The sequence below is a fragment of the Corvus kubaryi genome, unplaced genomic scaffold (assembly GCF_017639235.1).
Source record: "Corvus kubaryi isolate FWS band 111438036 unplaced genomic scaffold, C.kubaryi_AGA036_p1.0 split3-37304, whole genome shotgun sequence".
NCBI classification, from domain to species: domain Eukaryota; kingdom Metazoa; phylum Chordata; class Aves; order Passeriformes; family Corvidae; genus Corvus; species Corvus kubaryi.
Genome location: NW_024582087.1, coordinates 1404952 through 1428486, shown reverse-complemented (window position 1 = coordinate 1428486; position 23535 = coordinate 1404952). Strand labels below are relative to the sequence as shown.

Below are 23535 nucleotides of genomic sequence, written 5' to 3'. Positions count from 1 at the left end.
TTAGCGGAGGGCAGATGGAGCGAAGTGCCATTCCCCATCCCCAAACCTCCCGGCACCGACAGCAGCCTGAAACCTGAGACCACAACAACTTTCTCAGCGAGCCCTGGCTGGGACTGGCGAGCGATTCCTGTATTGTTTGTCCCTTCTGCAGGGCCCAGAGCAGCAGGAGGAGGAGCAGGAGTTGTGCCAGCACCAGGAACTGGTGTGACCCTGCCAGGAGCTCGATCCCAGTCCCTGCTGGAGACCTTCAGACAGCAGAGGTCCAACACACCAAGGACAGTAACCTCCCTCGGAGAGCAACCCACGGCAGGGATGCTGCCCTGGCTCTGCTTAAATAAACTTCGTGCCACAGTGACAGCCCCACCTCTCTCCAAGGAGGAAAACTCACCTGTGTTGTGGTGCTGGCAGGATCAGGGCGTGCATCCTCCTTCCCCCTGCAGGGACAAAGAAGTGTGGCACACCCTGTTCACCTGGGAGCCGCTGCCCTCAAACCAAGGGGGAAAAGGCCTGGGAGCCCCTGCCCCTCCCTGCTCAGCACAGCCCATGCTGAGCAGGCTCCTGAAGAGAACAGGCTACTGTGGAGGAGGAACAACATGTATCCGAGGGGATAACAAAGTTCATATTAAACCGATTAAGGATATTTAATCCATTTCTAACACTGTGGACATCTGACTGCACTCAGGAGCCGGAGCAGATAATCCCAGCCCTCCTTCCCATCGATCCTGGCCTGGCCTGGGGGAGATGACTCAACATCTCAGAGCTCTGTCACAACCCAGCTCAGCACACGGGTGGTGAACGGGGCTTCATTCCCAGCTCACACCTCGTCCATCCAGGCTGGGAGAACACAATTCCATGCCACGACCTCATGGCCGCGTGCTCCAGCACTGGGCTGAGCCCACATCCATGGGTTGAGTCAGCACAGATGGCAAACAAGTCTGGGCTGGAGAAGAGGGCTCAGCTGGCATTGCACAGACCCAGCAACACAACCACAGTGCCCAGCATTCCAAAGCCAGTGCCCAGCTCTGCCCAGTGCCAAATTCCCAGCTCTTCCCTGCGCGTTCCCTGCAGTCCGAGCTCCCACACCCCATCACATGGCCCGAGGAGCCGCCCCACGGAGCGCTGCAGGAATAATTCCATGCCCAGGAACACAAACTGGAGGTTTAATCTAATCCCCACCAAAGCAGGAATCTCCAGAGCCCGCGCCGGCAAATCCACCCACGCAGCCCTTCCCTGGCAGGATGAGGCCTGGCTCTTGCCACATGGTGCAGCACGAGGGAAAACTTGTGCTCTACCAACCCCAAACCCTCCCAAGGTTTGCATTTGCCAGGAGAATCCCCAAGGCCCTGCAAAGGCTGTCCTGGTTTCACCAGAGCACCATTCCAGGCACAAATGGCACTCGCGTCCCCCAGGAACACCGGGACACCAACTGCCTGGTGGGCACCAGGAATTTACTGCTCAGTAGCTTGGATTCAAATTCAGGGCCGGTTCCCAGTGCCAAACCACAGTGTAACCCCCCGGGAATTCTGCCTTAACTAGGACAGGCTCATCTGTTGCAAACTCGATGAGATCATTCCCAAGTTCCTGTTTAACAGGTGCCAGCTCCTCCTGCACCTGCTGTGTGCACAGGGCTCCCTGCCCCCACCACGCTGGGAACATCTGCTCAGCTCCCTCAGGAGCTGTGGAAAAGGTGACTGGGAGAAGGAACCAGACCTGGATCTCCTGCCCTGTGCCCAGAGCAGGGAACTGGGGCCAGGTGGAATCAGAGAGCAAGGAAACGGCGCTTGTTAACAGGGAGGGGAACCCACAATAATTATGCAACTTTATTTGCATATAAAAGAACAAAAAAAAATATCCTCTCCACAATAAAGGCAGCCAGAGCTCGCTCAGCTCTGGAGCTGCACTCCCGGCCAAGCCGGAGGAGTCGGGGTATTTCTGTCTCTGAGATCCACACAACCACATACCAGCAGCTCAGCCATTCCAAGGATGCATCTCTGGCAGGAATTCACACTTTGCATGGGAGGACGCTGCCAGCAGCCTTGCCCCGGGGCCCAGCCCTCTCCAGGCAGGGCTGGGGGAGCATGGGAACGCAGCAGGATGAGGCCACATGAAGAGGATCTGAAGAGGATCCGACGCAGCCGACAGCCTTTGTCGTCACACACCTGCCTCATCCCGAAAAAAACGACTCGGCTCCTTGGTTCAAGGCTGCCCAGGACTAAGGAGCTTCCTCTCCATGCAGGTGGATGCACAGCTGCTCCCTTCTCCAGGCCTAGGGCAAAGGCAGGCTGCCATCCTTGTCCGAGGTCTCTGCGTCCCCACTGTCCCTCATGGTCCCTCCGGCATGGCCGGACGCCTCCAGCTTCCTCCTCTTCTTCAGGTGGTGCAGGTGGGATTTGGACCGAGTGTGAGCTGGAGGAAGAGGCAAACAGAGCGTTTGATCTGTGGAATCTGGAGGAGGGAACGGCCGATCCCCCCACGCAGGGCAGAGCACCCTCCCTTCCCCAGCCTCCCACACAGTTCACTACCAAAGAGTGAACTCCCCAACCCTGCCCTGGCTGCTCCTCTGCACGCTTGCAGGCCAAACTATCAGGGCTCAGAAGGGGACAAAGCTCCCAAACCTCCTCAGGAAGGACTAAGAGAAGGAAAAATCCTGGTTCTGCATATGCTGAAGATTTCAGGTTGTCACTTCCAACCAGTCTGCTCCCAAGCTCTCCCGGGAGGAGGGAAAGTTTCCAAAGAGGTGGCACTTTGCAGGCTGCAGGCGAGGTTGTGCAATTCCCTGCTCCCCATGGAGCGCTGCCAGGATCATTTGTAGGACTGGATTCCTGCACCACAGCACTGGGAATACCCTGTGCATCCTACAGGGCAGCCAGGGAAGAGCCTGGAGCGTAATTAAACTTCTGAATAACTCCAGGGCAATGCCCCAGCCAGGAAAGCACTGCAGCAGGAGTCAGATGGGAACAGAGGGGTAATCCCAGGGATTCGGCTTGGAGCAGCAGGAGCTGCATTTCTCTGTGAAATCACATCCTTAAGGACAGCCAAACCTCCTTATCAGCGGTTTTATCTCAGGGGAGGCTTTGTCTGACCACCTTGGTGGGGCGGTTTTGTCATTTCCAAGACATCAGAGCAGCAATTAAAGCACAAACTTTTCAAGCAGGGCCTTAATTAAACGAGGCTATGTGCTGGCTGAATCAAGGCCCTCGGGTGTTTTCCAGCCATCCTTTTTTCTGCCAAAGGATGAAATCACATGCAAAGCTGCTGCTTTATCACAATGCTGGAGGGTCACCCTCAGCCTCAGATAAAGCCTCACCTCCTGCAATTTGTCACAAGCAACACCAAAGCTGCAGTGGCTGAGGAAGCGCCAATTGCTGCTGCCATCTGGGGAGTTGTGCTCTTTAAGTCCATATAAATTGTAAAACCAGGTAAAATTTTAAAATCCCCCAGAGCCAGCAGGGCACTGGGAAGCAGTTCCCGAAACTATCTGCCACCTGACCTAAGAAAACAGACCAGAGTGCAGATCCACCCAGCTCCCACGGCTGTTCTCGCCCTCCTTTTCCATTCTGCAAGCACAAGTAACAACCAGGATTTGGAGCATTTTTCTCCCACCATCTGGGGATCCGAGCCCAGTTCTGCTGGATACAGAGAGTAACAGCTGGTCCTGGCTGAGGGAGGCATTGTCAGCATCGATTGGTATCTGGGGTGACATCCCTAAGGACCTGGAGCTGCAGCTGTGGGGTTTGGGGGGAACCTCGAGGAGCTCCCGCTCAGTCACAGAATTTACTGGACCTAAAGGATGACAGGGACCCCGACAGCTTTCGGTTCTGGACAAGCAGAGCTCCTTCCAAGCACCTTCTGAGGCAGCTGAGACCGGCTAAAATAACAACTGCACTTAACTGATCTCACTGCAAGGAGCCTCCTACTCAGAGCCAGCTCCCGGCTTTGCTTTCAGCACTTCCCAGCTCAGGAAGGAATAAGCAACTCCCTCAAACCCAACGAGCTGGGAAATTTATCTTTGCATTGTGTCTGCATGTGCTGGTTTTGGCTTGGGCAGGGCTGATTTCCCTCACAGGAGCTGGTCTGGGGCTGTGTTTGGATTCGCGCTGAGCCCAGGGTTGATAACTCGGCGATGTTTTGTTATTGCTGAGGAGTCCTGGAACGGCGTCAAGGCCTTTTCTGCTCCTCACAGCAACACAGAGGGGGCTGAGGATGCACAGGGAGGTTGGAGGGGACACAGCTGGGAGAGCTGACCCCAGCTTACCCCAGGGATATCCCACACCACACGGCTCACACTTCCTGAGGGGAAGAAAGAGGAAAGGGGCGGACATTGGGACGATGGAGTTTGTCTTCCCAAAGTCATGTTAGATGTGATGGAGCCCAGCTTTCCTGGGGATGGCCGAGCACTGCCCAACCATGGCAAGCAGTGAATTAATTCCTTGTTTTGCTTTGCCTTCCCCATTTAACTCAGCCCCTGAGTTTTCTCACTTTTACCCTTGCAGTTCTCTCTCCCAGAGACAGAGAGAGGGTGAGTGGCTGTGGGGGCTCAGATGCAGCTGGGGTTAAACCATGACCCTGCACATCCTGAATTTGGGCAACACGTGGAGATTTACCAGTTTCATTTCTGCAGCCAGTTTCTCCACGACTTTTTGTTTCTGGCTCTCAGCATGAGGCTCCCAGCACAGATAAATTCACTGACTTAATCTGATTCCAGCTGAGCTCTTTTAAAGTAAGTCTATTGAAAATAGAAAATCCCTTTCTGTTACTATTACAGCTAGGAATAGTTTGAAAAGAAAAAAAATCCACACACAAATAGGAAATATTGGAGCAAAACTGAACTATTAAAAACATGAAGAAACTTTCATTCACGCAACAGAATTTTAGGAGAGATCTGATCCGTGCTTTTTGAGGAAGCATCCACAGCATTGTAAAGGACCAAGAGCCCTGACTAAACACAGCAGCTCTGAGCTTGATGCCACATTTAGATCCCTGGTGTGATGCTCTCTGTGTTTACTGGGTGCTGGGACAGGGGGGGAGAAGCCCGGGGGAAGGGGGGAATTCCTGACAGATGGTTCCTGTGGCACAGCTCCTGCAAACGGCTGCAAACAATCCTTGAAAGGCCAGGATCACGAGCTGGGGGTCATCTGGGAGCTGCTCCAGCCCTCCACAGCCCCCCCAGGTGCCCCCCTGTCCCCTGTCTGGGCCCTACCTGCCCACTCCCTGTCCCCGATGATGAGTCTGTCACAGAGCTCACACACGCGATGGCTCCGCTTGTTCTCGTTCTCGTCGTGCTCCATCCTCAGGGGCTCTGCTGGGGGCTCACGGCCCTGGAGATCAAATAATGCCTCAAATTGGTCTCTGACACGAGAATTTGCCTGTCTGTGTTCACTTTCATAGATGGGAACTTGCCGGACTCAAGACACTGAGGTTGGCAAGGCAGACACCGGAGTTTTACCAAGTGCAGCACTGGGCACTGGGAAAAATGTTCAGCTGAGACAAGAAACTCCTTCTACTGCAAGGAAATGCCAAGGCTGGGCATGTGAAGAGCCAGCCCTGCTCAAGGGAGAGACTGTATGCCAAACGAGGGGGCCTGGAGACCACAGAGAAGTCAGTGACTGCTCCTGTGTTAACCCCGGCTCCCCAGTACCTGGATGAAGCTCTCCACGATCTCCAGTGCAGGTTTCAGCACATCCTCCTCCCACCGCTGGAGATCAGACACCTCCAAGCCATAAACGGGGGGCACGTTGGGCCCAGGACCTACAGAAACACAAGGAGGCAGGTCAGCACCAAAACCACCCAGCACCCCCTCCCAGCACCCAGGGGGAGCAGAGGGATCTGCTTTTTCCTATCAGCATTCAGAAGCCAACAGCACCAGGCTCTCCAGAGCCAAAATTCTCTCCTGCAAGCAGCAGGAACACCGCAGGACTCAAGGAAGCATCTTCACAGCTGGCTGCCTTCAGGAGAGTGTTCTGGAATCTGAGCATGCCAACAGCCCATCACAACAACAACCACCTCACCCCAGGCCTGGTCCACAGGAGGCTGAGGGGATGAAAGAGCTGGATCCAGGCACAGAGCCACCACACCAGGCTGACAAGGAGATGCAGGCACGGGGCCTGGATGAGGGATCTGAGCCTGCAGATTCCCACTCAGAGGTGGAATGGATTGTGCAGGGGCTGATGCTCCTGGTTGCTGGCAGCAGGAGATGCTTTACTAATGACAAGGGACAGGTTCCCCCTCTGGCCTCCCCTGGCCCAATGCCTGCAGCCTGGACAGGGTGAAACAGCTGCCATCAGAGAGCACCTGCTCCCTGGGTGACCTGGCTGCTCACCACGGCTCACCTGCCCTCTGTGGGCACCTGGCTGTCCCTGCCCAGACAAAGCCATCAAAGGCTCCACGTGCCAGTCCCCAGCAGGTGCTGGTTTTATTGCTGTGCCCACAAACAAGCCCCTGACAGGCCCATCTGAAGCACACCTGCCACCAGAAAGGTGAGCCGAGCCACCCAGCACATGGCTCCGGGAAACCTCCTGCACCTCCTTCAAAGTCCATCTTCTTTTGACTCGAGTTTCTCCCTGCCTTCTCTTTTTTTTCTTTTTCCTTTTTTTATTATTTATTTTATTGTTGTTTTGCCCCTACTGAGCACCTTTCAACAAGTGCCCGGCTCCCAGCTGCTGCTGCTGGCCCTGCTCCAAGGCTGGGGCTGGGATAGGGAAGTCCTGCTGGCTCCCTGCCACCGCAGAGAGCACGGCCCGGGCTCGGAGCAGCCACGGGGCTCCTGCTCCTGATCTGGAGGGCAGCTGTCAAATGGGCTTTTCTCCCTGCCAGGAGCATGTGTGGGTGCGTGGGGACCCCCTCCCCGAGCCCCTCAGGAGCATTTGGCAGGATGAGCTGCGGGGATGCCGTGACCATCATCATCTAGCGGTGCCCGACACGGGGCTGAGCCTCTGCCTGGGATTTTATCCCTCCTGAGGGCACTGCTGCTGGGAGGGGATGGGGTACAGGGGCACAGGGGAGCAGCAGCTGGCTCCTGAGTGTCTGGGATGAGAGGCTGTGGGCAGGACACATCTCAGGAGGGGCAGGACATCTGCTCTGCAACCCAAACCAGCGGGACAGAATCGGGAAGAGCCTCGTGGGTGGATGGGGACACTGGGTGGCTCCTGGAGAGGTCTGGCTGAGAGCAGACTCCCAAACACTGGCTGTCCCAAAGCACCAGTGTCCCCCTCTGGAGCTGGAGTGGGGGATGAGGAGAGGTGGGAACAGAGGACTCACGTTTCAGGAAGCGGTTCCGGACCCATTTGTTCTGCCTCCGGGCATATCTCTTGGTCACCTGCTTGAGGGCCTGGATCCCTTTGGAACAGAGGGATTGAACAAAAGAAGAAAAACCCCAAAGGTCGGTGAGAAGAGGCTGTTGGCTCCAGGGGAGAGAAGTCACACAAGAGAGGATTTTGTGCTGGGTGGCACCATGAGAATTATTTCTCCTGTCAGTCTGGGGGTCTGTGCCTGCACTGAGGAGAGGCTGAGCCCTGACACACAGTGGAGGGGCAGTGGCAGCGTGGGAAGGCTGGACAAGGTACCCCAAATATCCCTGAATAAAGAGTGGCTGGAAAGACCCCAAACCCTCCACCCTGAAGCTTTTAGCAGGTAACCTGTTGCTCTCATAATGCCCAATTCTCTGCACAAATGGAGCCCAGGACTGCTCACCCCACCCATCAGAGGATGATTTTCCACTGTACAACTGCTCAATATTTAGCACCAGGCTTATCAAATCCCTCCTAATCATCTCCTGAGCAGACACAACAAGCTCCTTCTGCATCAGACTTGTTTTCAAGCCTTTTATCATTTCTGTGGTTTCTTCAGTCTCCACCTCCACACTGAACCCTCCTTGGCACAGATGGACTTTGCCTGGGCCCTCCTGTGCGGAGAGCAGCTCCCCTCCAACATCAGCCCAGACATTCCAGAACGGAACACACCATCACCAAAGGGTGCATCCCTGCTGACTGATCCCCACATTCCTTGTCACCACAGGGCTGCTGAAATGCTGAGTTCTGCTTCATTCCTCCTTTCCAGCCCTGCTCTCCACAGCATTCACACCCCAGCTGGGATCCCATCACCCAGGTGGACCTGCTCCAGATCCCAAGCCACGCAGTGCCCTGTACATCTTGACACGAGCCCTGAGGAGAGGGAGTGGCTGCTCTGGCTGTGCTCAGAGATGCTCTCCAAGCACTGGAAAAGGAGCCCCTGCCCCTCTGGGTTGGCAGAAGTGGGAAATGCAGAGAGAAAGGTGCAGTTGGGGCTGTGACCTTGGTTTAGACCACCTCGTGGTGTCACCTGGAGCTGTGTGGGGCACACAGGGTGCTCCTCCCACCTTTTTCCAGCAGCAGGGCACTGGTCTCCGGTGAGCAATTCCCTTCACTGATGAGGTACTCATGGAATTCCTTGAAGCCAATGGACTGGAAGATTCCATGCTGGTAATCCTGCCTGGAGAACCAAAGGGTCACAGCCATCTCCTGGGGAACAGTGGGAGACCTCAGAGGGAGGAGCAGAGAGGATCTGGCTGCTCACCCACCGGTTCTCTGCCACCTTCTCCTGGTTGTAGCGGCGGTGGAAGTCCCGCAGCTCCTCCAGCAGCCCTGCAGCCACCATGTCATCCACCCTCTGCTCCAGCCGGGCATCCAGAGCTGCAGGAGGAGAGCAGGACACGCTGAGCCGCGGGGAGCTGTGCCCTGGGGGGGCTGCACAGCCTGCCAGGACATGAGTCAGCACTGCCAGGCTGCTGCTCCACCTGAGGAAGGCAGAGCCCGGCAGGTCAGGGGAGTTCTCTGTCACACCCACTGATGCCAGAGGAATTGCTGCCTTCTCCAAGGAGGAGGCTGGGGCAGGAGCAGGGATCAGCCCTTCCTCAGCCAGCCAGGAGCCCACTCTCACCTGCCTGGTCTGCGTGGAGCCACAAGATGCAGGAATGTGGGTATTTCAGGGGCCCACCTAAGGGCCCCCCACCTTCCTCCTCCTGCTGCTGGTGCAAGATTTCACTGTGGGGGATCCCTGTCTCTTCAAACACTTGGAGGCTCCTGGAAGCAGAGACACGCAGAGCTCAGAGGCTGGGTGAGAAGGAGCTTTCCCACTGCCCCAGCAGCCCCGGGGGCTCCAGCACAGGGAACCGCAGACACTCGCCGAGATCCAACCCTCTCATGTGGGGGGAGGGCAGGTCCCAGCCCCCTCCCGTGCCCGGCATCCGCGCACACCCAGGTCCTGGGGGTGCAGTGCTGGCACCCGAGGAGCCCAGAGCACAGCCACCCACTCCTGCCTGGCACCGGGACAAGCCCTGCAGGGGACAGGGATCTGGCTCCAGCCCTGCCCTTTCCAGCCAGGCAGGGCTGCAGGGAAGGGACCAGCGCTGCGATGCTGCCGTGGAGCTTCACCACCAGCCCAGCCCAGCCCAGCCCAGGCAGGGAGGGAGGTGCAGGAGCTGTGCTGGTGCCCAACCCTCCATCCCCCTGCACCGTGTGAATGGGGTGGGCGGTGCTCTGCTCCCCGGGGCCAGGGCTCGGCTGGGCCGGAGCAGCAAGCCTGGTCTTGCTGCTGTGCTGTTCCCACAGAGCTCAGCTATGTTACTCAGCCAGCAGGGCAGCTTGCTCTTTAAATAGCTCCAGACAAACCCTGCTGCTGCTGGGGCACGGAGTGGGAGCAGCCCCAGAGCACAGCCCAGGACCCCAAAGGCAGCTCAGGCTGGGGCTGCTTGGCCAAAGGGCTCAGATCCCAGGGAGTCCCTGGTGCCAGCGCTCCGAGCACTGGCTAAGAACCCAGGAGCAGCCAGCTGGGGTGGGAGCGCCCATCCTGCCATGCTCCCAGGCACACAACTCCCTGGGAAAGGGGTGCTGCACCCTGGCACCTCCTGCCCCTGGCACGCCGAGCTCACCTGGCCACTTTGCGCTTGTCATGGGGGTGCAGCTTGGCCGCCATCTCCGGGTCCACCTGGCTCAGGCGCTGGTGGAGCTCAGCACTGTCCAGCTGCTCCAGCTCCACTTTCCTGTCGCTGGCTGGCCTGGGGGCAGTGCTGGGCTTCTCCTGAGGGGCACAGGACAGCCCTGAACCAAACCCCTGTGCCAGGCCAGTGTAAGCAACAAGATCCCCCAGAGCCACGGGGTGAAGGAGGGGCTTTAGGTTCTCCTTGCCCCGCTCTAGTGGGGACAGCACCATGCCCAGTTGCAGGGAGTCTGCCCTAAACACAGGATTCACCCTTTCCCAAAGGGATTCACAGCCCCCCACAGTACCTTGGTGTTGATAAGGACCTTCCAGAGCAGGGACTCGATGTAGTAATTAGTTCCTCCCACAACAATGGGGATCTTGTCCCGGGCAAAGATATCTTCAATGTGCCAGAGTCAAGGAGTGTATGCAGAGGTGCAGAGCAGGGGGGGAGGGCTGTGGGGAGCAGCAGCCTGGGGCTCAGATCCCACTCTCCCAGCCCCAGGGAACCAGTGAGGCTGCAGGACAGGGTTAGAGGTGTCCCTCATCTCTCATTATCCTCTGTCACCTCTGCCAGCCACCATCAAAACTCAGGAAAACTCCCAGGACTGCCAGGGAGGGCAAAAGCCAGCAGAGACCTTCCCTGGGCTGTCCCGAGCATTAGCTGGGTAAAAGAAGCCCCAATCCCCTCTCACCAGCAGAATCCTCTGAAAAACCAGAGTTAGTTGGGATGTGGAGAGCCCAAACATTGCTCCCTCTGGCCAGGGAGGGGGGAAGCCCATTGCTGCTCAGCCAGGCAGGCTGCAGCACGAAAGGATATCAGAGGCACGGCTTTGTCCCTGAAATCCACCACGGTGTAGTTGGAAACAAGGGGATCCACAAAGCTGATCATGTGGTGTCTGCAGAGACGCTGCTCCTGCGGGGAAACCTTGTTGGTGATGATGTCCAAGCCCTTGTACACCTGGGGAAGAGAAGAGCCCATCCTTCACCTCTGTGCACTCACCACTGCTGCTTCCCCCACAGGCAGCCTGGCCCAGCCACCCCTCCCAGCCCCTGCTGGTCTCTGGAGCAGGCAGGGGCACAGCAGGGGCACGTGCCACGTTCAGGCAGGGCAGCAGGAACCCTGCCAACACCTGCTCCTGCCAAGGCCAGGCCGCCTCTCTCTGGTGTTTGTTCCTGCCCACAGGAGATGAACCGTTGAGTCCAACCGCTCGTGACTGCTTTCCTGGTTTGATAGAACCCTGTAATTAGGGGTGGGAGGGCTGATTGAGCGATCAGAGAGCAGAGGCAGAGCCTGGGCAGTGTCACCAGCCCAGCACAGAGCTCCCAAATGAGGGCCTCCAAGCTGCTACCTCCTCAAAGCTCAGGTGCGCTGTTCTCCAAACGTTTCCAGCACAGCGCGGAGCCTCGTGTGGGAACAAGGATCGCTGCTTCCTGCAGCACCCAGAGATGTCTGTGGATGCAACTCACAACTCCATGGAGCCTCCTGAACACACACAAACAGTCTCAGCTCATGCACAGCTGATGCACTGCCTGCTCTCCCTGAGCCTCATGGATTCAGCCATGCCAGGGGAATGAGGCACTGTCCTGGCCAAGGTACCAGGAGCCACTGCTGAGCACAATCAGCAGCATCTCACATGCCTTCATTCTCAAGTTTGGGATACACAGCCTGGGAGAGCGCTGCTGAGAGATGCTGGCCCTCAGCTGAGAGCAGAGCAGGGAGAAAAGCCACCCAAACCAAACCCTCAGTAGCATTCCTGGGAAAGAGCCAAGGCAACCTGGATCCCAGCAGAGGCCCCAAATCCACCCTCCAGGCTGTGTGAAGCACCAGCCACAGCCCAGCCCGCAGATCCAGGCGCTGCAAGGGCTGGAGCTGCCTCAGCCTGGTGTTCCATCAGCAGAGCCCTTCCCAATGAGAGCAGATTCCAGCCAGGAGAAGAGAGGAGAGCTCCTCATCCTGCTCCCCACCACAGGCAAACACAATCCTCCTCAGCTGGCAGCTCACAGTGGGGCACATAAAGCCTCTCTGTCCAGCTTTGTGGCAAAAGAGGTGCTTTGGAAGGATGTGTTTAGTTCTCAGAGCCTTCCTGCTTAAGAGAAGTCTCCCAGCATGGGATAAACCAGAATGATGGGAAAAAGGACTGGAAATGGCTGTACTCATTTCCTCCTCCATCCCCTCCCCCAGAAACCACCTCAGCCAGACTTCAAGAAATGAATTTCCCCTTAATCCCCTCCGAGAAGCTGCCAAGCCTCCGGCTGCAGCACAGCCTCCACCCACTGCTCCCCTGGTCCCAGACAGAAGGACAAGGTGACACAGAGGTGACCCACGGGCATCAGGCACCGAGAGGCAGCAAGGGATGGTGAGGTTAGTGGAGCAGGGAAGCCCGAGCCCTGCCTGGAGCAGTCATGCAAGCAGCCAGAGCTGCCGGGGCGGCTGAACCAGCTCCGCTCCCGTCTTGCTTCACTCTGGCACTTGGAGCTGGCAGGGCCAGGCCTGGCTCCTGCTCCCATCCCAAAAGGCTGGCCCGGGGGGCAGGAAGAGGAGAGGAGAGGGAGGGCAACCAAAGCCTGCAGAAAGCCAGCTGCCCCAGGGGATGGTGAGCAGGCAGGACAGGCCCACAGGCAGCTCTGCCAAGGTGCCCCGTGGCTGTGGGCAGCCTATTGATCCCTGGGCTCGGCAGCTCCGTCCAACACGGGGCTCCAGTCGCACCGAAAGCCTTTGAATTCAGTGAGCTTTGGCTCTGTGCCTGCTCTCCCCATTTCCAACCCTCCAGCTCCTCCAATTCCCACTGCCTGCCTGAAATCACAGCGAGCACAGAGGGCTGAGGGGCGGCTCAGAGTCAGCCAGCAGCTCCCAGTGCCCTGCACGGGCACAGCCAGGATACACAGCTCAGGCTGCTATCCCCAGGTTCTCCCGGAGATTAAACACCGGGAGCCTCCCGGAATATCTAGCAACAAGGGCAGGAATGCAGTGTCAGTGTGTGGGCTGGGAGGAAACAAAGGCAGCCTTTTACACACAGGCAGCAAAACCCAGAGAAGGTTTCCACCAGCTGGCTGTCGGCAGGGCCTCGCACCGAGACGTCCTCCTGACACTCATTTCTATTTTCAGCCAGCGGCTCAGATAAGCCTTTGTTGCTTTCTAAGGCCCCAAAACAGATTAGCGGCAGCCTGGAGCAGCCGGGCACCGAGACAGGGAGCACAAGCCAGCACTAAAGATGCTTAGCCTTGACGGCGTCCTCCCACCTCTGCGCTGAGCCCCCGCGCTGGGCTGGAAGGTCGGCGCTGCCCCTTTGGAAAAGGTGGGGAAACTGAGGCAGGACACACAAACACCCACGATGCTCAGGATCTGCAGCCCAGGAAGGGCAGGCTCTCCCAAATCTTTGCTCTGCCACCAGTTCTATACGTGATCCCAAACTTTGTCACCGTCGGGGGGAAAGCACCGTCCTCGCCCTGAGTGCAAGGAGTGTAGAAGGCGACATGACAGAGCCCAGACACATCCAAGCCAACTACGGCCAGGAAAACATCAGGATTTCACAGGGGCCAAGGGATGTCCCAGCTGGAGAGGGACATGGAGGACCCAAACCAAGCGAGGGTGCAAGGAGAGCACGACTGACTCCCTGCCTTGATCCCTGCCCTGACAACGACGTCAGCAAAGGCTCTGGAGATGTCCTGACTCCACACACTGACTGACAAATGTGTGCTACAGCAACTGCATCACCACTCCCAAGGGAGAAACCCAGAAGGGACAGTGGGATCGTGAGTGGATGGAGCCCTCATCAAGCTGGCACAGGGATCACGGCATGTTCACTGCCAGGAATGAAGAAACAGGACTGGCTTCACCCTGCCTGGCTCTCCAAGGGATTCCTTACTCCTCAACAAAACTCACTGGAATGACAAACACCAACAGAAAGGACAAAAAGAAAGATTAAGAGGCCAGCAGATTAACCAGAGCTCCTGAGCTGCAAGCAGGCAGCAGCTAAGTCTGTAATTTGAGCACAGCGACTCAGAGCCGTGACGAAAACACCCTGGAGATGGATAGAGGGATGCCTGTGTGTGGGAACAGGTGGGCTCAGGGCTCCCCAGCCCCTTCCCCAGCCTGGCTCCCGCTCCAGCAGCTGCCCAAAACACTGCCAGCATTTGTCAGAGCTGCTCAGAGCCCAGCGATGAATGCACAGAGGGGGCTGAGGGCGACACGGTCGCTGGCAGCTGTCAGTCCCGAACGAGCAATGGGATTTCCAAACGCCGGCAAGCGTCCCGCAAGGACAGCAGAGCCGGCTCTGCGTGGCAGGGGGACACGCCACGGGGAGACACAGCATGCCATGGCAACAAAGCCAGCGAGAAAGCAGCCCCGGCTGGGGGGCACCGGGGGGTCAGCGGAGCGTGGTGGGGGCCGTGCCGGGGGCTGCCGGGCTGCCCCGCCTCGCCGGCACGCTGCATTACGGGATAAAGCAGCCGAGCTGCTCGGCGCTGGCTCCACAGTCACGCTAGAATGAGATTAAAAGGAAAGCAGGACAAGAGCCACTCGAGGCCGGATGCCATTGGGCGCCTGCAGCGGGGTCCTCCCCGCGCCCGCATTCCCATGGTGGGGCCTGGGACAAGCGGAGCACGAAACGCACGCTCCGAAACATCCGCCAGCGGGGATTCACGGCGTGCCAGGAGGCTACAAAAGCGCCTGCAGGGCTCGGGGTGCCGCAGGAGCCTCGTGGCCACAGCAGCATTCAAGCCAGCAGCTGCTTCCCCGGTGTTAAAGGTGGGCAAAGCTCCCGCGCTTCACGTTTTGCCCTCTCAGGATTTCAGTTCAGCTCAGACCTCGAACACTCCTTCCCCAAGGGAAACATCCCATAAATTTACCTTCTGATTGCTCGCCCCAAATTCAGCAGACTGAGTCTTTAAATTTAGCTCACTGGGACACAAACAGTGACCAGCAAGAGCAGGAAACAGGGAGGTGAGCACAGGACAGCAGGAATTGATCTCTGAGCAGCACAAAGGGTGTTGCTGGCAGAAAACACCTTTTTACACAGAATAATAAAAGTATTTAACATTAAACTTCACGGAAAGTTCAGGTGCTACAGGAAGGGAACAGTGAAAGTGTGGATCAGTAAGGAAAATATTTTGCTAAACAACAACAAAATTGTTATTGTTGTGGTGGCTGCAATGTCCATCCTGTGACAAAGCTCTTGTAGCTGAACAAAATTAAGACCCAAAAAATGAGTTTTGCCTCCTCAGCGTTGGCTTACCCCAACCATACAACCAATATATTCCACACTGCTGCTTGCAGTGAGAGATGAGACCACAGACACTGTCACTGGCAAGTAGAAAATATAATTTTTAACGCTCTTCCCCAAACCTCTTGGTGTCCCTTTGCTGATACCAAAGGATCCCACCCTGGATGTCGCCCACTACCAAGTAGCTCCAGCTGCTGCCTCCCTTTACTCAACCCTTTACACCTCGGTGTAGCTTCCGGTGGGTTAAAATTAAAACACCTTCGCTCTGGTTTCATTCCAAAAGGTGAATTTATTGGGGACGGGGGGGGGGCTTAAACAAACACTTGGAACAAACTCTGCAGTTTTGGTTGTGGCACCGTGTTCACAGCCCACAGGGCACCATGCCCCAAGAGCAGGAGGGGGGCCACAGAGACACTGCTCACACGAGCCAAACAAATGCCCACTGGGATAGGCACCGGGACTGGGCACAGGACAAGGGCACCGGGACAGGGACACCGGGACAGGGACACCGGGAGCGCTTTTAGCGGGCAGGATCCATCTCCTGGGCTCTCCCCTACAGGCACCCGCACACGGGGCCCGGGAGAACCGGAGGCAACCGCCCCGGAGCCTCCGGGGCTGAGCTTCTCCAGGACCCGACTGGGCCCTGTGGCCCTCCAGGCCCAGCCCGGACTTTCCCCGGTGCAGCCCAGGCCGCCCCCGGTGCAGCCCAGGAGGCCCCGGTGCAGCCCAGGAGGCCTCGGTACAGGCCGGACCTTCTCCGGTACGCGTCAGACCACTCCCGGTGCAGCCCAGGCCGCCCCCGGTGCAGGCCGAGCCGCCTCCCAACACCCCGGCCCAGCCCCAGGCCCCGCCGGCGCTCCGGGCGCGGCTCCTCCCCGGCCCAGGCCCGGCCGCGGCCTCCCCGCTGCCCGGCGCCGGCCGTACCTGCATGGAGTCGGCGCTGACGATCTCCCCGCCGAGGCGCAGCCCGAGCTGCAGCGCCAGCGCCGATTTCCCGGTGCCGGTGGCGCCCAGGATCACCACGAGCGGCCGCGGCGGCCGCGGGGCCCGGCTCAGGCACAACGAGGCCGCAGCCGCCATGGCCCGGCCGCGGACGGGCGGGCGGGACGGGGGCGGGCCGGGGCCGCCCGCGGGGAGGACGGGGCCGGGCCCCGAGCACCGTGTGCTCCTGCCCGCCGGGGCTCCGCTCCCCAGCCCGGGCCTGCTCCGTGCTCCTGGGTCCCTCTCCCAGTGCCCTCGTTCCCCCGAGCCAGCCCGGTCCCCTCCCCGTGTCCCGGGTGCCCAAACGCATCCCCATTCCCCCGGCCCCTTTTCGGGTCCCCCGTTACCCCCCAAGCCCCTCCCGCCGTTGTCCACACGTGGGGCTCTGCCCCGCGGCCGCTTTTTTTGGGAAGGATGCAGTTGCCGTAGCAACGGGGCAAAGCGATGAGGAGCGGGGCTGTTGCCACAGCAACGGGGCAGAGTTGGATGATGCGAGGGGGCTGCTGCCGTAGCAACGGAGGGGAGCGTGTTGCCGTGGCGACCGCAGCCTCCACCGGGGCTCGTCCTCCCCATCGCCACGGCAACAGGAGGAGATGGGGAGCGGGCCGCTGTCTCCGTGGCAACAGAGGGGAGGGAAAAGGGGAGGCCGTTGCCATGGCACCTCCGCGGTGCTGCTCTCCCTGGCAACACACATCCCTCGCCATGGCAACAGGGAGACAGAGGCTGCGGGCCAGGGGGGTGTGGGCAGCCGGCCCCCCTCGGCAGGGAAGGGATTATCGCCGCCTCGGGAAACTGTCCTAAAAATTTGCCAGCCCAGGCGTGAAGGCGGCATCGCGCCCACGACACCCCCGGGCCGGCGCAGGGACGGGAAGGAAGATGTGGTGGGCAAGCAGAAGTGGTTTCGGGGGTACAGCAAAGGGCAGGGTGTTAGCAGGGCAACGTGCATTAAAAAATAACTAATTCAGGCCCTGGAAATGCCGACTTGCGATGATTGCAGCTGACACTCACAAATTGCAGCGCTGAACAAGCGAGTAGGAAAGCCCTGTGTGCTTATTTTGTTCACTTCATAGCACTGTCAGTCTCCTTCCCTCATGCTGACCGTGACAATATGAGAGGAGACACGTGCTCCAGTAACCAGGGAAGTTTCAGGTGGGTACATATGGATGCAGGCTTTAGGCAGGAGAACTCAAAGGTATTTGCAAACTGCAACCCAGTTCTTCAGTTTGATTTGGGACCAGCTACATCTCCCCCAGGTGACGGTCTCAGCTCAGTCCGTGCACCTGCTCGTCACTTCCAAGGAAGATAATTAACATTTTAAACTTCCTATGTGCCTTCAGCATGAAAAGAAAAAACCCAACTCACTAAAAACCTCAGGAGGGTCACCTTGAGCTGAGAAAAGACACCAGGCTTTGAGTGTGAGTGCCACAAAAACACAGCGAAAATAAACCGTTTGAGGGGCTGGTACATCTGGGCTTTGTTTCCTGCGCATGGGCGAGGTGTCAGATTTAGGTCACCCCGCTCCCTGGTTAAGCTGTGGGTCACGGGAGCACCTTTTAATGCAGCTCTGAAAGGCTGTGACACCATGTGATGCAACACACAGAGTGTGAAACGCTGCTGGAAGCGAAGGGGATGGGTGTTTAAGGGCTGCTGTGTGGCATCGTTGCTGTTTAAGGCTGGTTTCCCCCGGGTGATCGAGGCTCCAGCAGCAGCTCCTCGCTCCTGGCTCCTCAGCAGTAACATAATCCCACGTCCCTCCTGCACTGAGAGTAAGACTTTTGCTGCCAGGACAAAGGAAACCCAAAGGCATCGGGTTTGGGGGCAGCAGGGAGAACACACATATATATAATTTCATCCACTTGGCAGGTCTGGGATATGGAGTTCTCCGAGGCCCCTGGAAGCGAGTGGATTGCATTCCCCCCTCCCTATAGGGTTACTGCCAGATACAGCCCCGGCCCCTGACCTGTGGGGCAGCGATCACCCCACACCCCCTGCCCCAAACCCCATTAGGGGGGTTTACAGTTACATCAAAGCCTTTTCCGAGCCCAACCTGGGCTCTCTGCCCTTCCTTGCCAATAAAACCACTTAAAAGGAAGAAAAATAATCCAGGTGATTCATTTCCCCAGCCCCACCACCACAACCACTTCTTCTTCGATCGCTGGGAGAAAACCAGGACAAAGAGCTCAGTCTTGGTGCATCTGAGCCCTGGTGTAAAATAGATTGATTTCTATTCAAGCCCAGGATACCCCAAAACCCATGAGCCAGAGCAGCCCCCCAAGGAGCACCAAGCTGAAGCATGGCAACCCACAGCATGGAAAAAGCAGACCCAGGCTGTTGCAAACTTATTTATTTATGAAGTGTGAGGTAATGAAGAAAGTGCTAAATCCAACCAGTGTTAACTCTAACAGTTCTCAGCAGGTCAGCAGGGAGCCCAGGGTGCCATCCTGCAGGACCACCCCTGCCAGCACCCCTGGGAGGGGACAGGGGACTCTGCCACCCACACAGCCCACCGCAGGCTGGGCAGCAGAAGGGCACAGACAGGGAAGGCAGCGCAGCCCAACCTGCCCCCTGCAAGCTTTGCTGGGGATTTTAAGTGGCTGCTGGTGAAGGAGAACTCACAAGGGTGGGAAAAGGGATCACAAGGATGCTCACAAGGATGGGAAAGGGATAAAATCCCCTGTTATTGCAAATGGGTGGTTTGGAGAGCTGCAAGGGGGTGAACGGCCTCTGCGAGGACTCAGCTCAAGGGTCCAGCAGGAACCAGCCCCTTCCTGATCTCCCTAAAGTGCAGCAGGACTGAGCCCTCCCCCACAGCAGGAAATCCCTCTTTAAAAAAAAAAAAGTTTTATATATTTATATATATATATAAAAGCAAACTCTTTACCAATACTTCTCAAAAAGTGGTACAAAAATACAGTATAAAAACACAGCCTCCAGTATAAGACTCGCAGTTACAGCAGCAGTTTCTAGAACATAAAAATCCAGGACCAGCTACTGTGTGAAGTGACAAGGAAGTGAGGTACGGTCCAGCCGAGCAAGGGGATTGCCCACGGGGTGCTGCTCATCCCGGTGAGAGACACATCCTGCCCTCACCATCTCCATGGGATCCATCCAGAGGCGAGCCCCGTGCTGGGCTCTGTGCCTGCTTCCAGGAGCCAAGGCAGACGTGGTTGCTTGGGGTTTTTAGAGCGAGGTGGATGCCCAGGGGCAGCTCCCAGCGATGCTGTCGGTGGCAAATGGCAGAGAGGGGTGCAGGGGCTGCTGGGGAGGAGGGATAGATTTGAGCTCTTGAATTGGAGCAGTCACTGAGGAAGCTTCACAGAAGGGACAAGGGAAATCTTGCAACACCCGGTGCCAAGAAGCCAACCCCAAGCAGGTGATGGGGTCTCCGCTGTGGACCCATTCCTGCAGCCACTGCCACGTGCTCCAGCCCCCGAGACCAACAGTTCGACAAGCAACCAAAAAATAAAAAAATGTGCAAATTGAGAAGGAGCTGGGGGGTTGTGGGGACCAGGGCAGGGGGCACGCTGGGTGTTAGTGCCCCTTGAGGTGAGCAATCCGTTTGAGCAGCTGGTTCTGGCGCAGCTGCAGCTGCCGCTTCTCGGCTGCCATCCTCCTCTCAGCACTGATGAGGGACTGCAGGTACTCCGAGGATTTGCTCAGGATCACCACTTTGGGGGTCTTGGGGCAGCTGGCGAGCCCGGGCACCTGGTCCCGCAGGGCCAGGAAGCGCGAGCGCAGGTCGTTGCGCCGCTTGCGCTCCAGGTAGTTGTGGTTTTTCCTCTTGGCCACGTCCTCGCTGTCGGAGCCGGGGCTGCTGCTGGGTTTTGGCAAGCTGGGCTCAGGCAGGACCATGGCAGGGGCCGGCTCCACAGCACCGGGTGGCTCGTCCTCCTCCTGGTCCTGCTGGGGTGACTCCGGCAGGGGACAGGAGTCCGGCGGCGAGCGAGCGGCGTAGTTGTGCTGCTGCTGGTGGACGGAGATGTGGAAGCGTTTCATGCAGGGGTCCAGGGGGTCGGCACGGAGCGTGATGGTGACCGGCTTCCTCAGGCTGAGCGATTGTCTCTTGTCCACCGTCACCACGTCGATCTCTTCACCTTCTGCTCACAACCGACATGGCAAAGAAAGAACAAATCCCCGTCAGCTGGGAACCCTCAGTCACCCCTCGTCACCTTTCTGGGCATCCCCACAGCTCCCTGGGGATGGAAACTCCACTAAAGCTTGCTCATGCACAGCAAACTCTGTGACCTCCAGAAGGGACTGAGTGATTTAAGTGCCCTTCCAATACCATCACGTGGGAAGGAGTGGAATTCCCTCCCTGTTTCATGCGCCTGGTCCCCCAAAATTGGACGGCGAGGCTTTACTTCTGCCTCACTTCAGCACCAGGAGCAACACGTGCTTATCATAAAGGATCATCAGGCAAGAATCACCCGAGCCCTCCTGCGTGGCGGGGGGGGGGGGGGGGGGGGAACGGGAGGAGCAGGATGCTGGGACAGCCTGGTTCCAAAGTTCATCCCGGTCGGGCGCTTTCATGGCCCATTGGAATTGTAAATGAGGGATAGAAGGGCAGAAATACCCTTTGTTCCCCTTGGCTGCAGCTTCCCACCTCGGTGACTTGTTACTTTTCACAAGTGATAAAGCCCATTCAGCCCCGGCTTCCCGGGGACCGAGGGGACAATCCCCCACTGTGCAGGGAGGGAGGGAGAGGTGAAGAGGTCCCTACAGCAGACTCTGAACCTCAAAGGCATCTCAAGCCCAGGAACAGAAAGACCTAAATAAAGCATAACTGGCCCCAAAGCACTCTGCCTGTTGCCACCGCAGTTGTCCCATCTCAGCAAAGCCCGGTGGCAGGAAGCTGGCTTTGGGGACAGCGAGGTGACCAGGCTGCAGACACAACCGCGGTCGCTCTCACTTTAGGGGATGGGCCTCCAACTTTTTCCCTAGGCTTTGGGGGAAAATACAGCCACTTGCTAAAGGTCTCCCGAGATGCTCAAACCTCCACCAGCATCGCGGGCAGAGGCCTGGCCCCCACCCTCCTCTGAGGGGGCCAGTGGTGGGCTCCTGCTAGCGGCTCCAGCTGATACCCCAAACCGTCCAGGCTTTGGGGGCTCAACCCAACCAGCCCGAACCTCTCTGCTACTGGAGCTACCGGGATGGGGGGGAAGGGTCACTCATCGGTGTCACAATCCGCTCGGCCTCAGCCCCGGACACACACGCGCTCATTAATAAAAGTCAGACCGCGTAGCCCCGCCCCCTGCAGCCTCCCATTGGCTGTCCCGCGGGGCCGGCCTGCTGTCCTGCCACCCCATTGGTCCGCGCTCCTGTCCATCAGCACCGCCCCTCTCATTGTTTGCAATCTGTTGCTTTTTGTTCGGCGCCCACGTGGCGCGGCCGGACCCCTCCGGGACCCCCGCGGCCCCGGGACCCCACCGGGACCCCACCGGCATCCCCGCGGCCCCCGCCAGGCCCCCGCATATTTGGGTTAAGCCTCTTAACGCCCGCGACCTGGCTTACCATCCCCGGGCTACTAATGGCATTAAGCCCCGCGCCGTGACTCACCGGCGCAGGTGGCGGCCACCGGCAGATTTATTAACGGGGTCACGGCACCGCGGCAGCGCTCCCACGGCAGCCGAGTGGGCCCGGCCTCGGTGGGAGCGAGGGAAACAACGCACGGGCCCCGACGGGGCTACGGGGCTTGTGGAGGGTGTTCGCAAATAAGCGCCGAAAATTGGCGTGACATTGGAGAGATGCAGTGGCACCACGCTGCCCTTGGCGGGTGGGTGTCGGAGGTCCCAGCCCGACCCCTGTGTAAACACCCACACACACACACCCCACGCGGGACAGGCAGACGTGCCCCGGGGCTGGGCTGGGACGCGCCACAGCCGGTGCGGCTGTTCCAGCCCGTCCTACCGAGCCACCGCCTCGGGGGACACGCCGCTGCTCCCAAACCTGCTGCCCACAGGGCATATTTTGCCTTTTGTCCCGAGGGAAGCCCGTCCCGGGTGGGCCGTGGGAGGGAGCAGGGGGAGCAGCCGAATTTACGAGCCGGCGGCAGAGCGCGGTGCAGCGCTCGGAACCCCAAACTTTCCACGGTGAGCTGCAAACTTGCCCTTCGACCTTCCCACGAGGTTTCCGTGGGGCCGGGAAGAGGGAAAGGGGCCACCAGAGTCCCACGCAACAGCCGGAGGGAGCCCCACGCACCCTCCCGAGAGGGGCAGGGGGCTCCCCAGCAGAAACCCCGCTGGAAAGGGGAGCAGCCGAGCCCGCTTTGTTCGTGGGGCCGGGACCGGGGCTCGCTTGGAGTCTCAACAAAGGCGCAGCCTGGCTGGGAGGCTCCCGACACGCACATGTGTGGACACGCGTGTTCCCCACGCCGGGCTCCAGCAAGGCTGGGGGCACCCGGCTGGGCAGCTCGGTGGCGGAGCGGCTCCATCCCTTACCGGAATCGCTCTGGCCCTCGGATCCCGAGGATGCGGGGATCTTGCTCTCGGCCAGCGGGCAAAGGAAGACGGCAGCGGGATCCACGCACTCGCTCACGGAGCTGCTGAACCCAAAATCCTGCGCGAAGGACGGTTTGTGCGGGGTGGCTCTCTGCGTGCCCGTGGAAAGTTTCTCCGTCATCGCCTTCTCCAGTCTCTCCCGCGCTGAAAATCCGCTCCACATGCAATCCTTGAGGATGAACGCGCTCAGGTTCCCGAAGATCTGCCCCGTCCCTATGAGATACTCCGGCTCTTCCCCGGAGAGGCAATATCGGGAGAGCCATCCCGAGCGCTCCTCCGCCCCCGAGCAGCACCCCTTCTCCCCGGGGACAGCCAGCGGGGACAGTGGGGGCGTGGGGACCAGCTCGAACTTCTTCCAGATATCCTCGCTGGGCGCCGTGGAGCGGTGGAAATCCTCCTGGGCGTCGTGATCGTAGAAGTAATGCTGGTACGAGTCAAACTCCATCTCGGCTGGGGAAGGGGGCGGCCGAGAGAAAAACGGGGACACCCCCGAGAGCCGCTCTCAGGAGAGGGGCAGCCCCAGGGATGAGGGGGGACCCCCACCCCGGCGCCAGCCCCCGAGCCGGGACCGCGGGCGCATTGTTCCCCCCCGCTCTTATAGCCCGGCCGCGGAGCCCGGCCCCGCCCCCACCAATCGCCGCGCTGGGATTTGCATAAAGGGCGTGGTCGTGCTCTGTGCCCCGCCCACCCGGGGGGACACGGAGAGGGGGGTCCCCGGTCCCGCTACCGGGGATGCTCAGGGGGTTCTGAAGCAGCAGCCACCCCATGCGCTGGGCTGGGGGCTCCTTGCTGCCCCCAGGAGCGTCCCCGGGGCTCCCAGCGCCGTCCTTGGCCCACCGGGAGGAGCAGGGCTTGGGGGATCCCCCTCTGCAAGCGCTAAG

At 58.9% G+C, this 23535-nt stretch overlaps 2 protein-coding genes across 3 annotated transcripts; both read right to left on the bottom strand.

Annotated features, from left to right (window-relative positions):
- Positions 1–1784: 1784 nt before the first annotated feature.
- TRIT1 (tRNA isopentenyltransferase 1) lies at positions 1785–16272 on the bottom strand. Of its 2 annotated transcripts, XM_042015719.1 has the most exons (11): positions 16101–16272; positions 10772–10912; positions 10260–10358; positions 9905–10053; positions 8914–9056; positions 8555–8666; positions 8354–8466; positions 7258–7335; positions 5639–5748; positions 5201–5318; positions 1785–2406 (listed from the first exon to the last, which is right to left on the bottom strand). In XM_042015719.1, the coding sequence occupies exons 1-11, from the start codon at positions 16254–16256 to the stop codon at positions 2267–2269; spliced, it is 1359 nt and encodes a 452-aa protein (XP_041871653.1). In that variant the 5' UTR covers positions 16257–16272; the 3' UTR covers positions 1785–2266. The 2 variants fall into 2 exon arrangements, with proteins under 2 accessions (XP_041871653.1, XP_041871655.1); XM_042015721.1 differs by lacking the exon at positions 5201–5318.
- A 2214-nt stretch (positions 16273–18486) lies between these two features.
- Positions 18487–23237, bottom strand: MYCL (MYCL proto-oncogene, bHLH transcription factor). The gene is made up of 2 exons (XM_042015735.1): positions 22595–23237; positions 18487–20254 (listed from the first exon to the last, which is right to left on the bottom strand). The coding sequence occupies exons 1-2, from the start codon at positions 23097–23099 to the stop codon at positions 19689–19691; spliced, it is 1071 nt and encodes a 356-aa protein (XP_041871669.1). The 5' UTR covers positions 23100–23237; the 3' UTR covers positions 18487–19688.
- Between the last annotated feature and the right edge of the window lie 298 nt (positions 23238–23535).

What these genes read in the sequence shown, in the direction of transcription:
- MYCL (XM_042015735.1), bottom strand. Translation starts at nt 23,099, where the DNA reads ATGGAGTTTGACTCGTACCAGCATTACTTCTACGATCACGACGCCCAG. An exon ending in CGAGGGCCAGAGCGATTCCG is followed by an intron (nt 20,255 to 22,594) that starts GTAAGGGATGGA and finishes GGTTGTGAGCAG; the next exon opens with AAGGTGAAGAGATCGACGTG.
- TRIT1 (XM_042015719.1), bottom strand. Translation starts at nt 16,256, where the DNA reads ATGGCGGCTGCGGCCTCGTTGTGCCTGAGCCGGGCCCCGCGGCCGCCG. An exon ending in TCAGCGCCGACTCCATGCAG is followed by an intron (nt 10,913 to 16,100) that starts GTACGGCCGGCG and finishes TCTCTTCCCCAG; the next exon opens with GTGTACAAGGGCTTGGACAT. An exon ending in CCGGAACCGCTTCCTGAAAC is followed by an intron (nt 5,749 to 7,257) that starts GTGAGTCCTCTG and finishes GTGTTTCTGTAG; the next exon opens with GTCCTGGGCCCAACGTGCCC.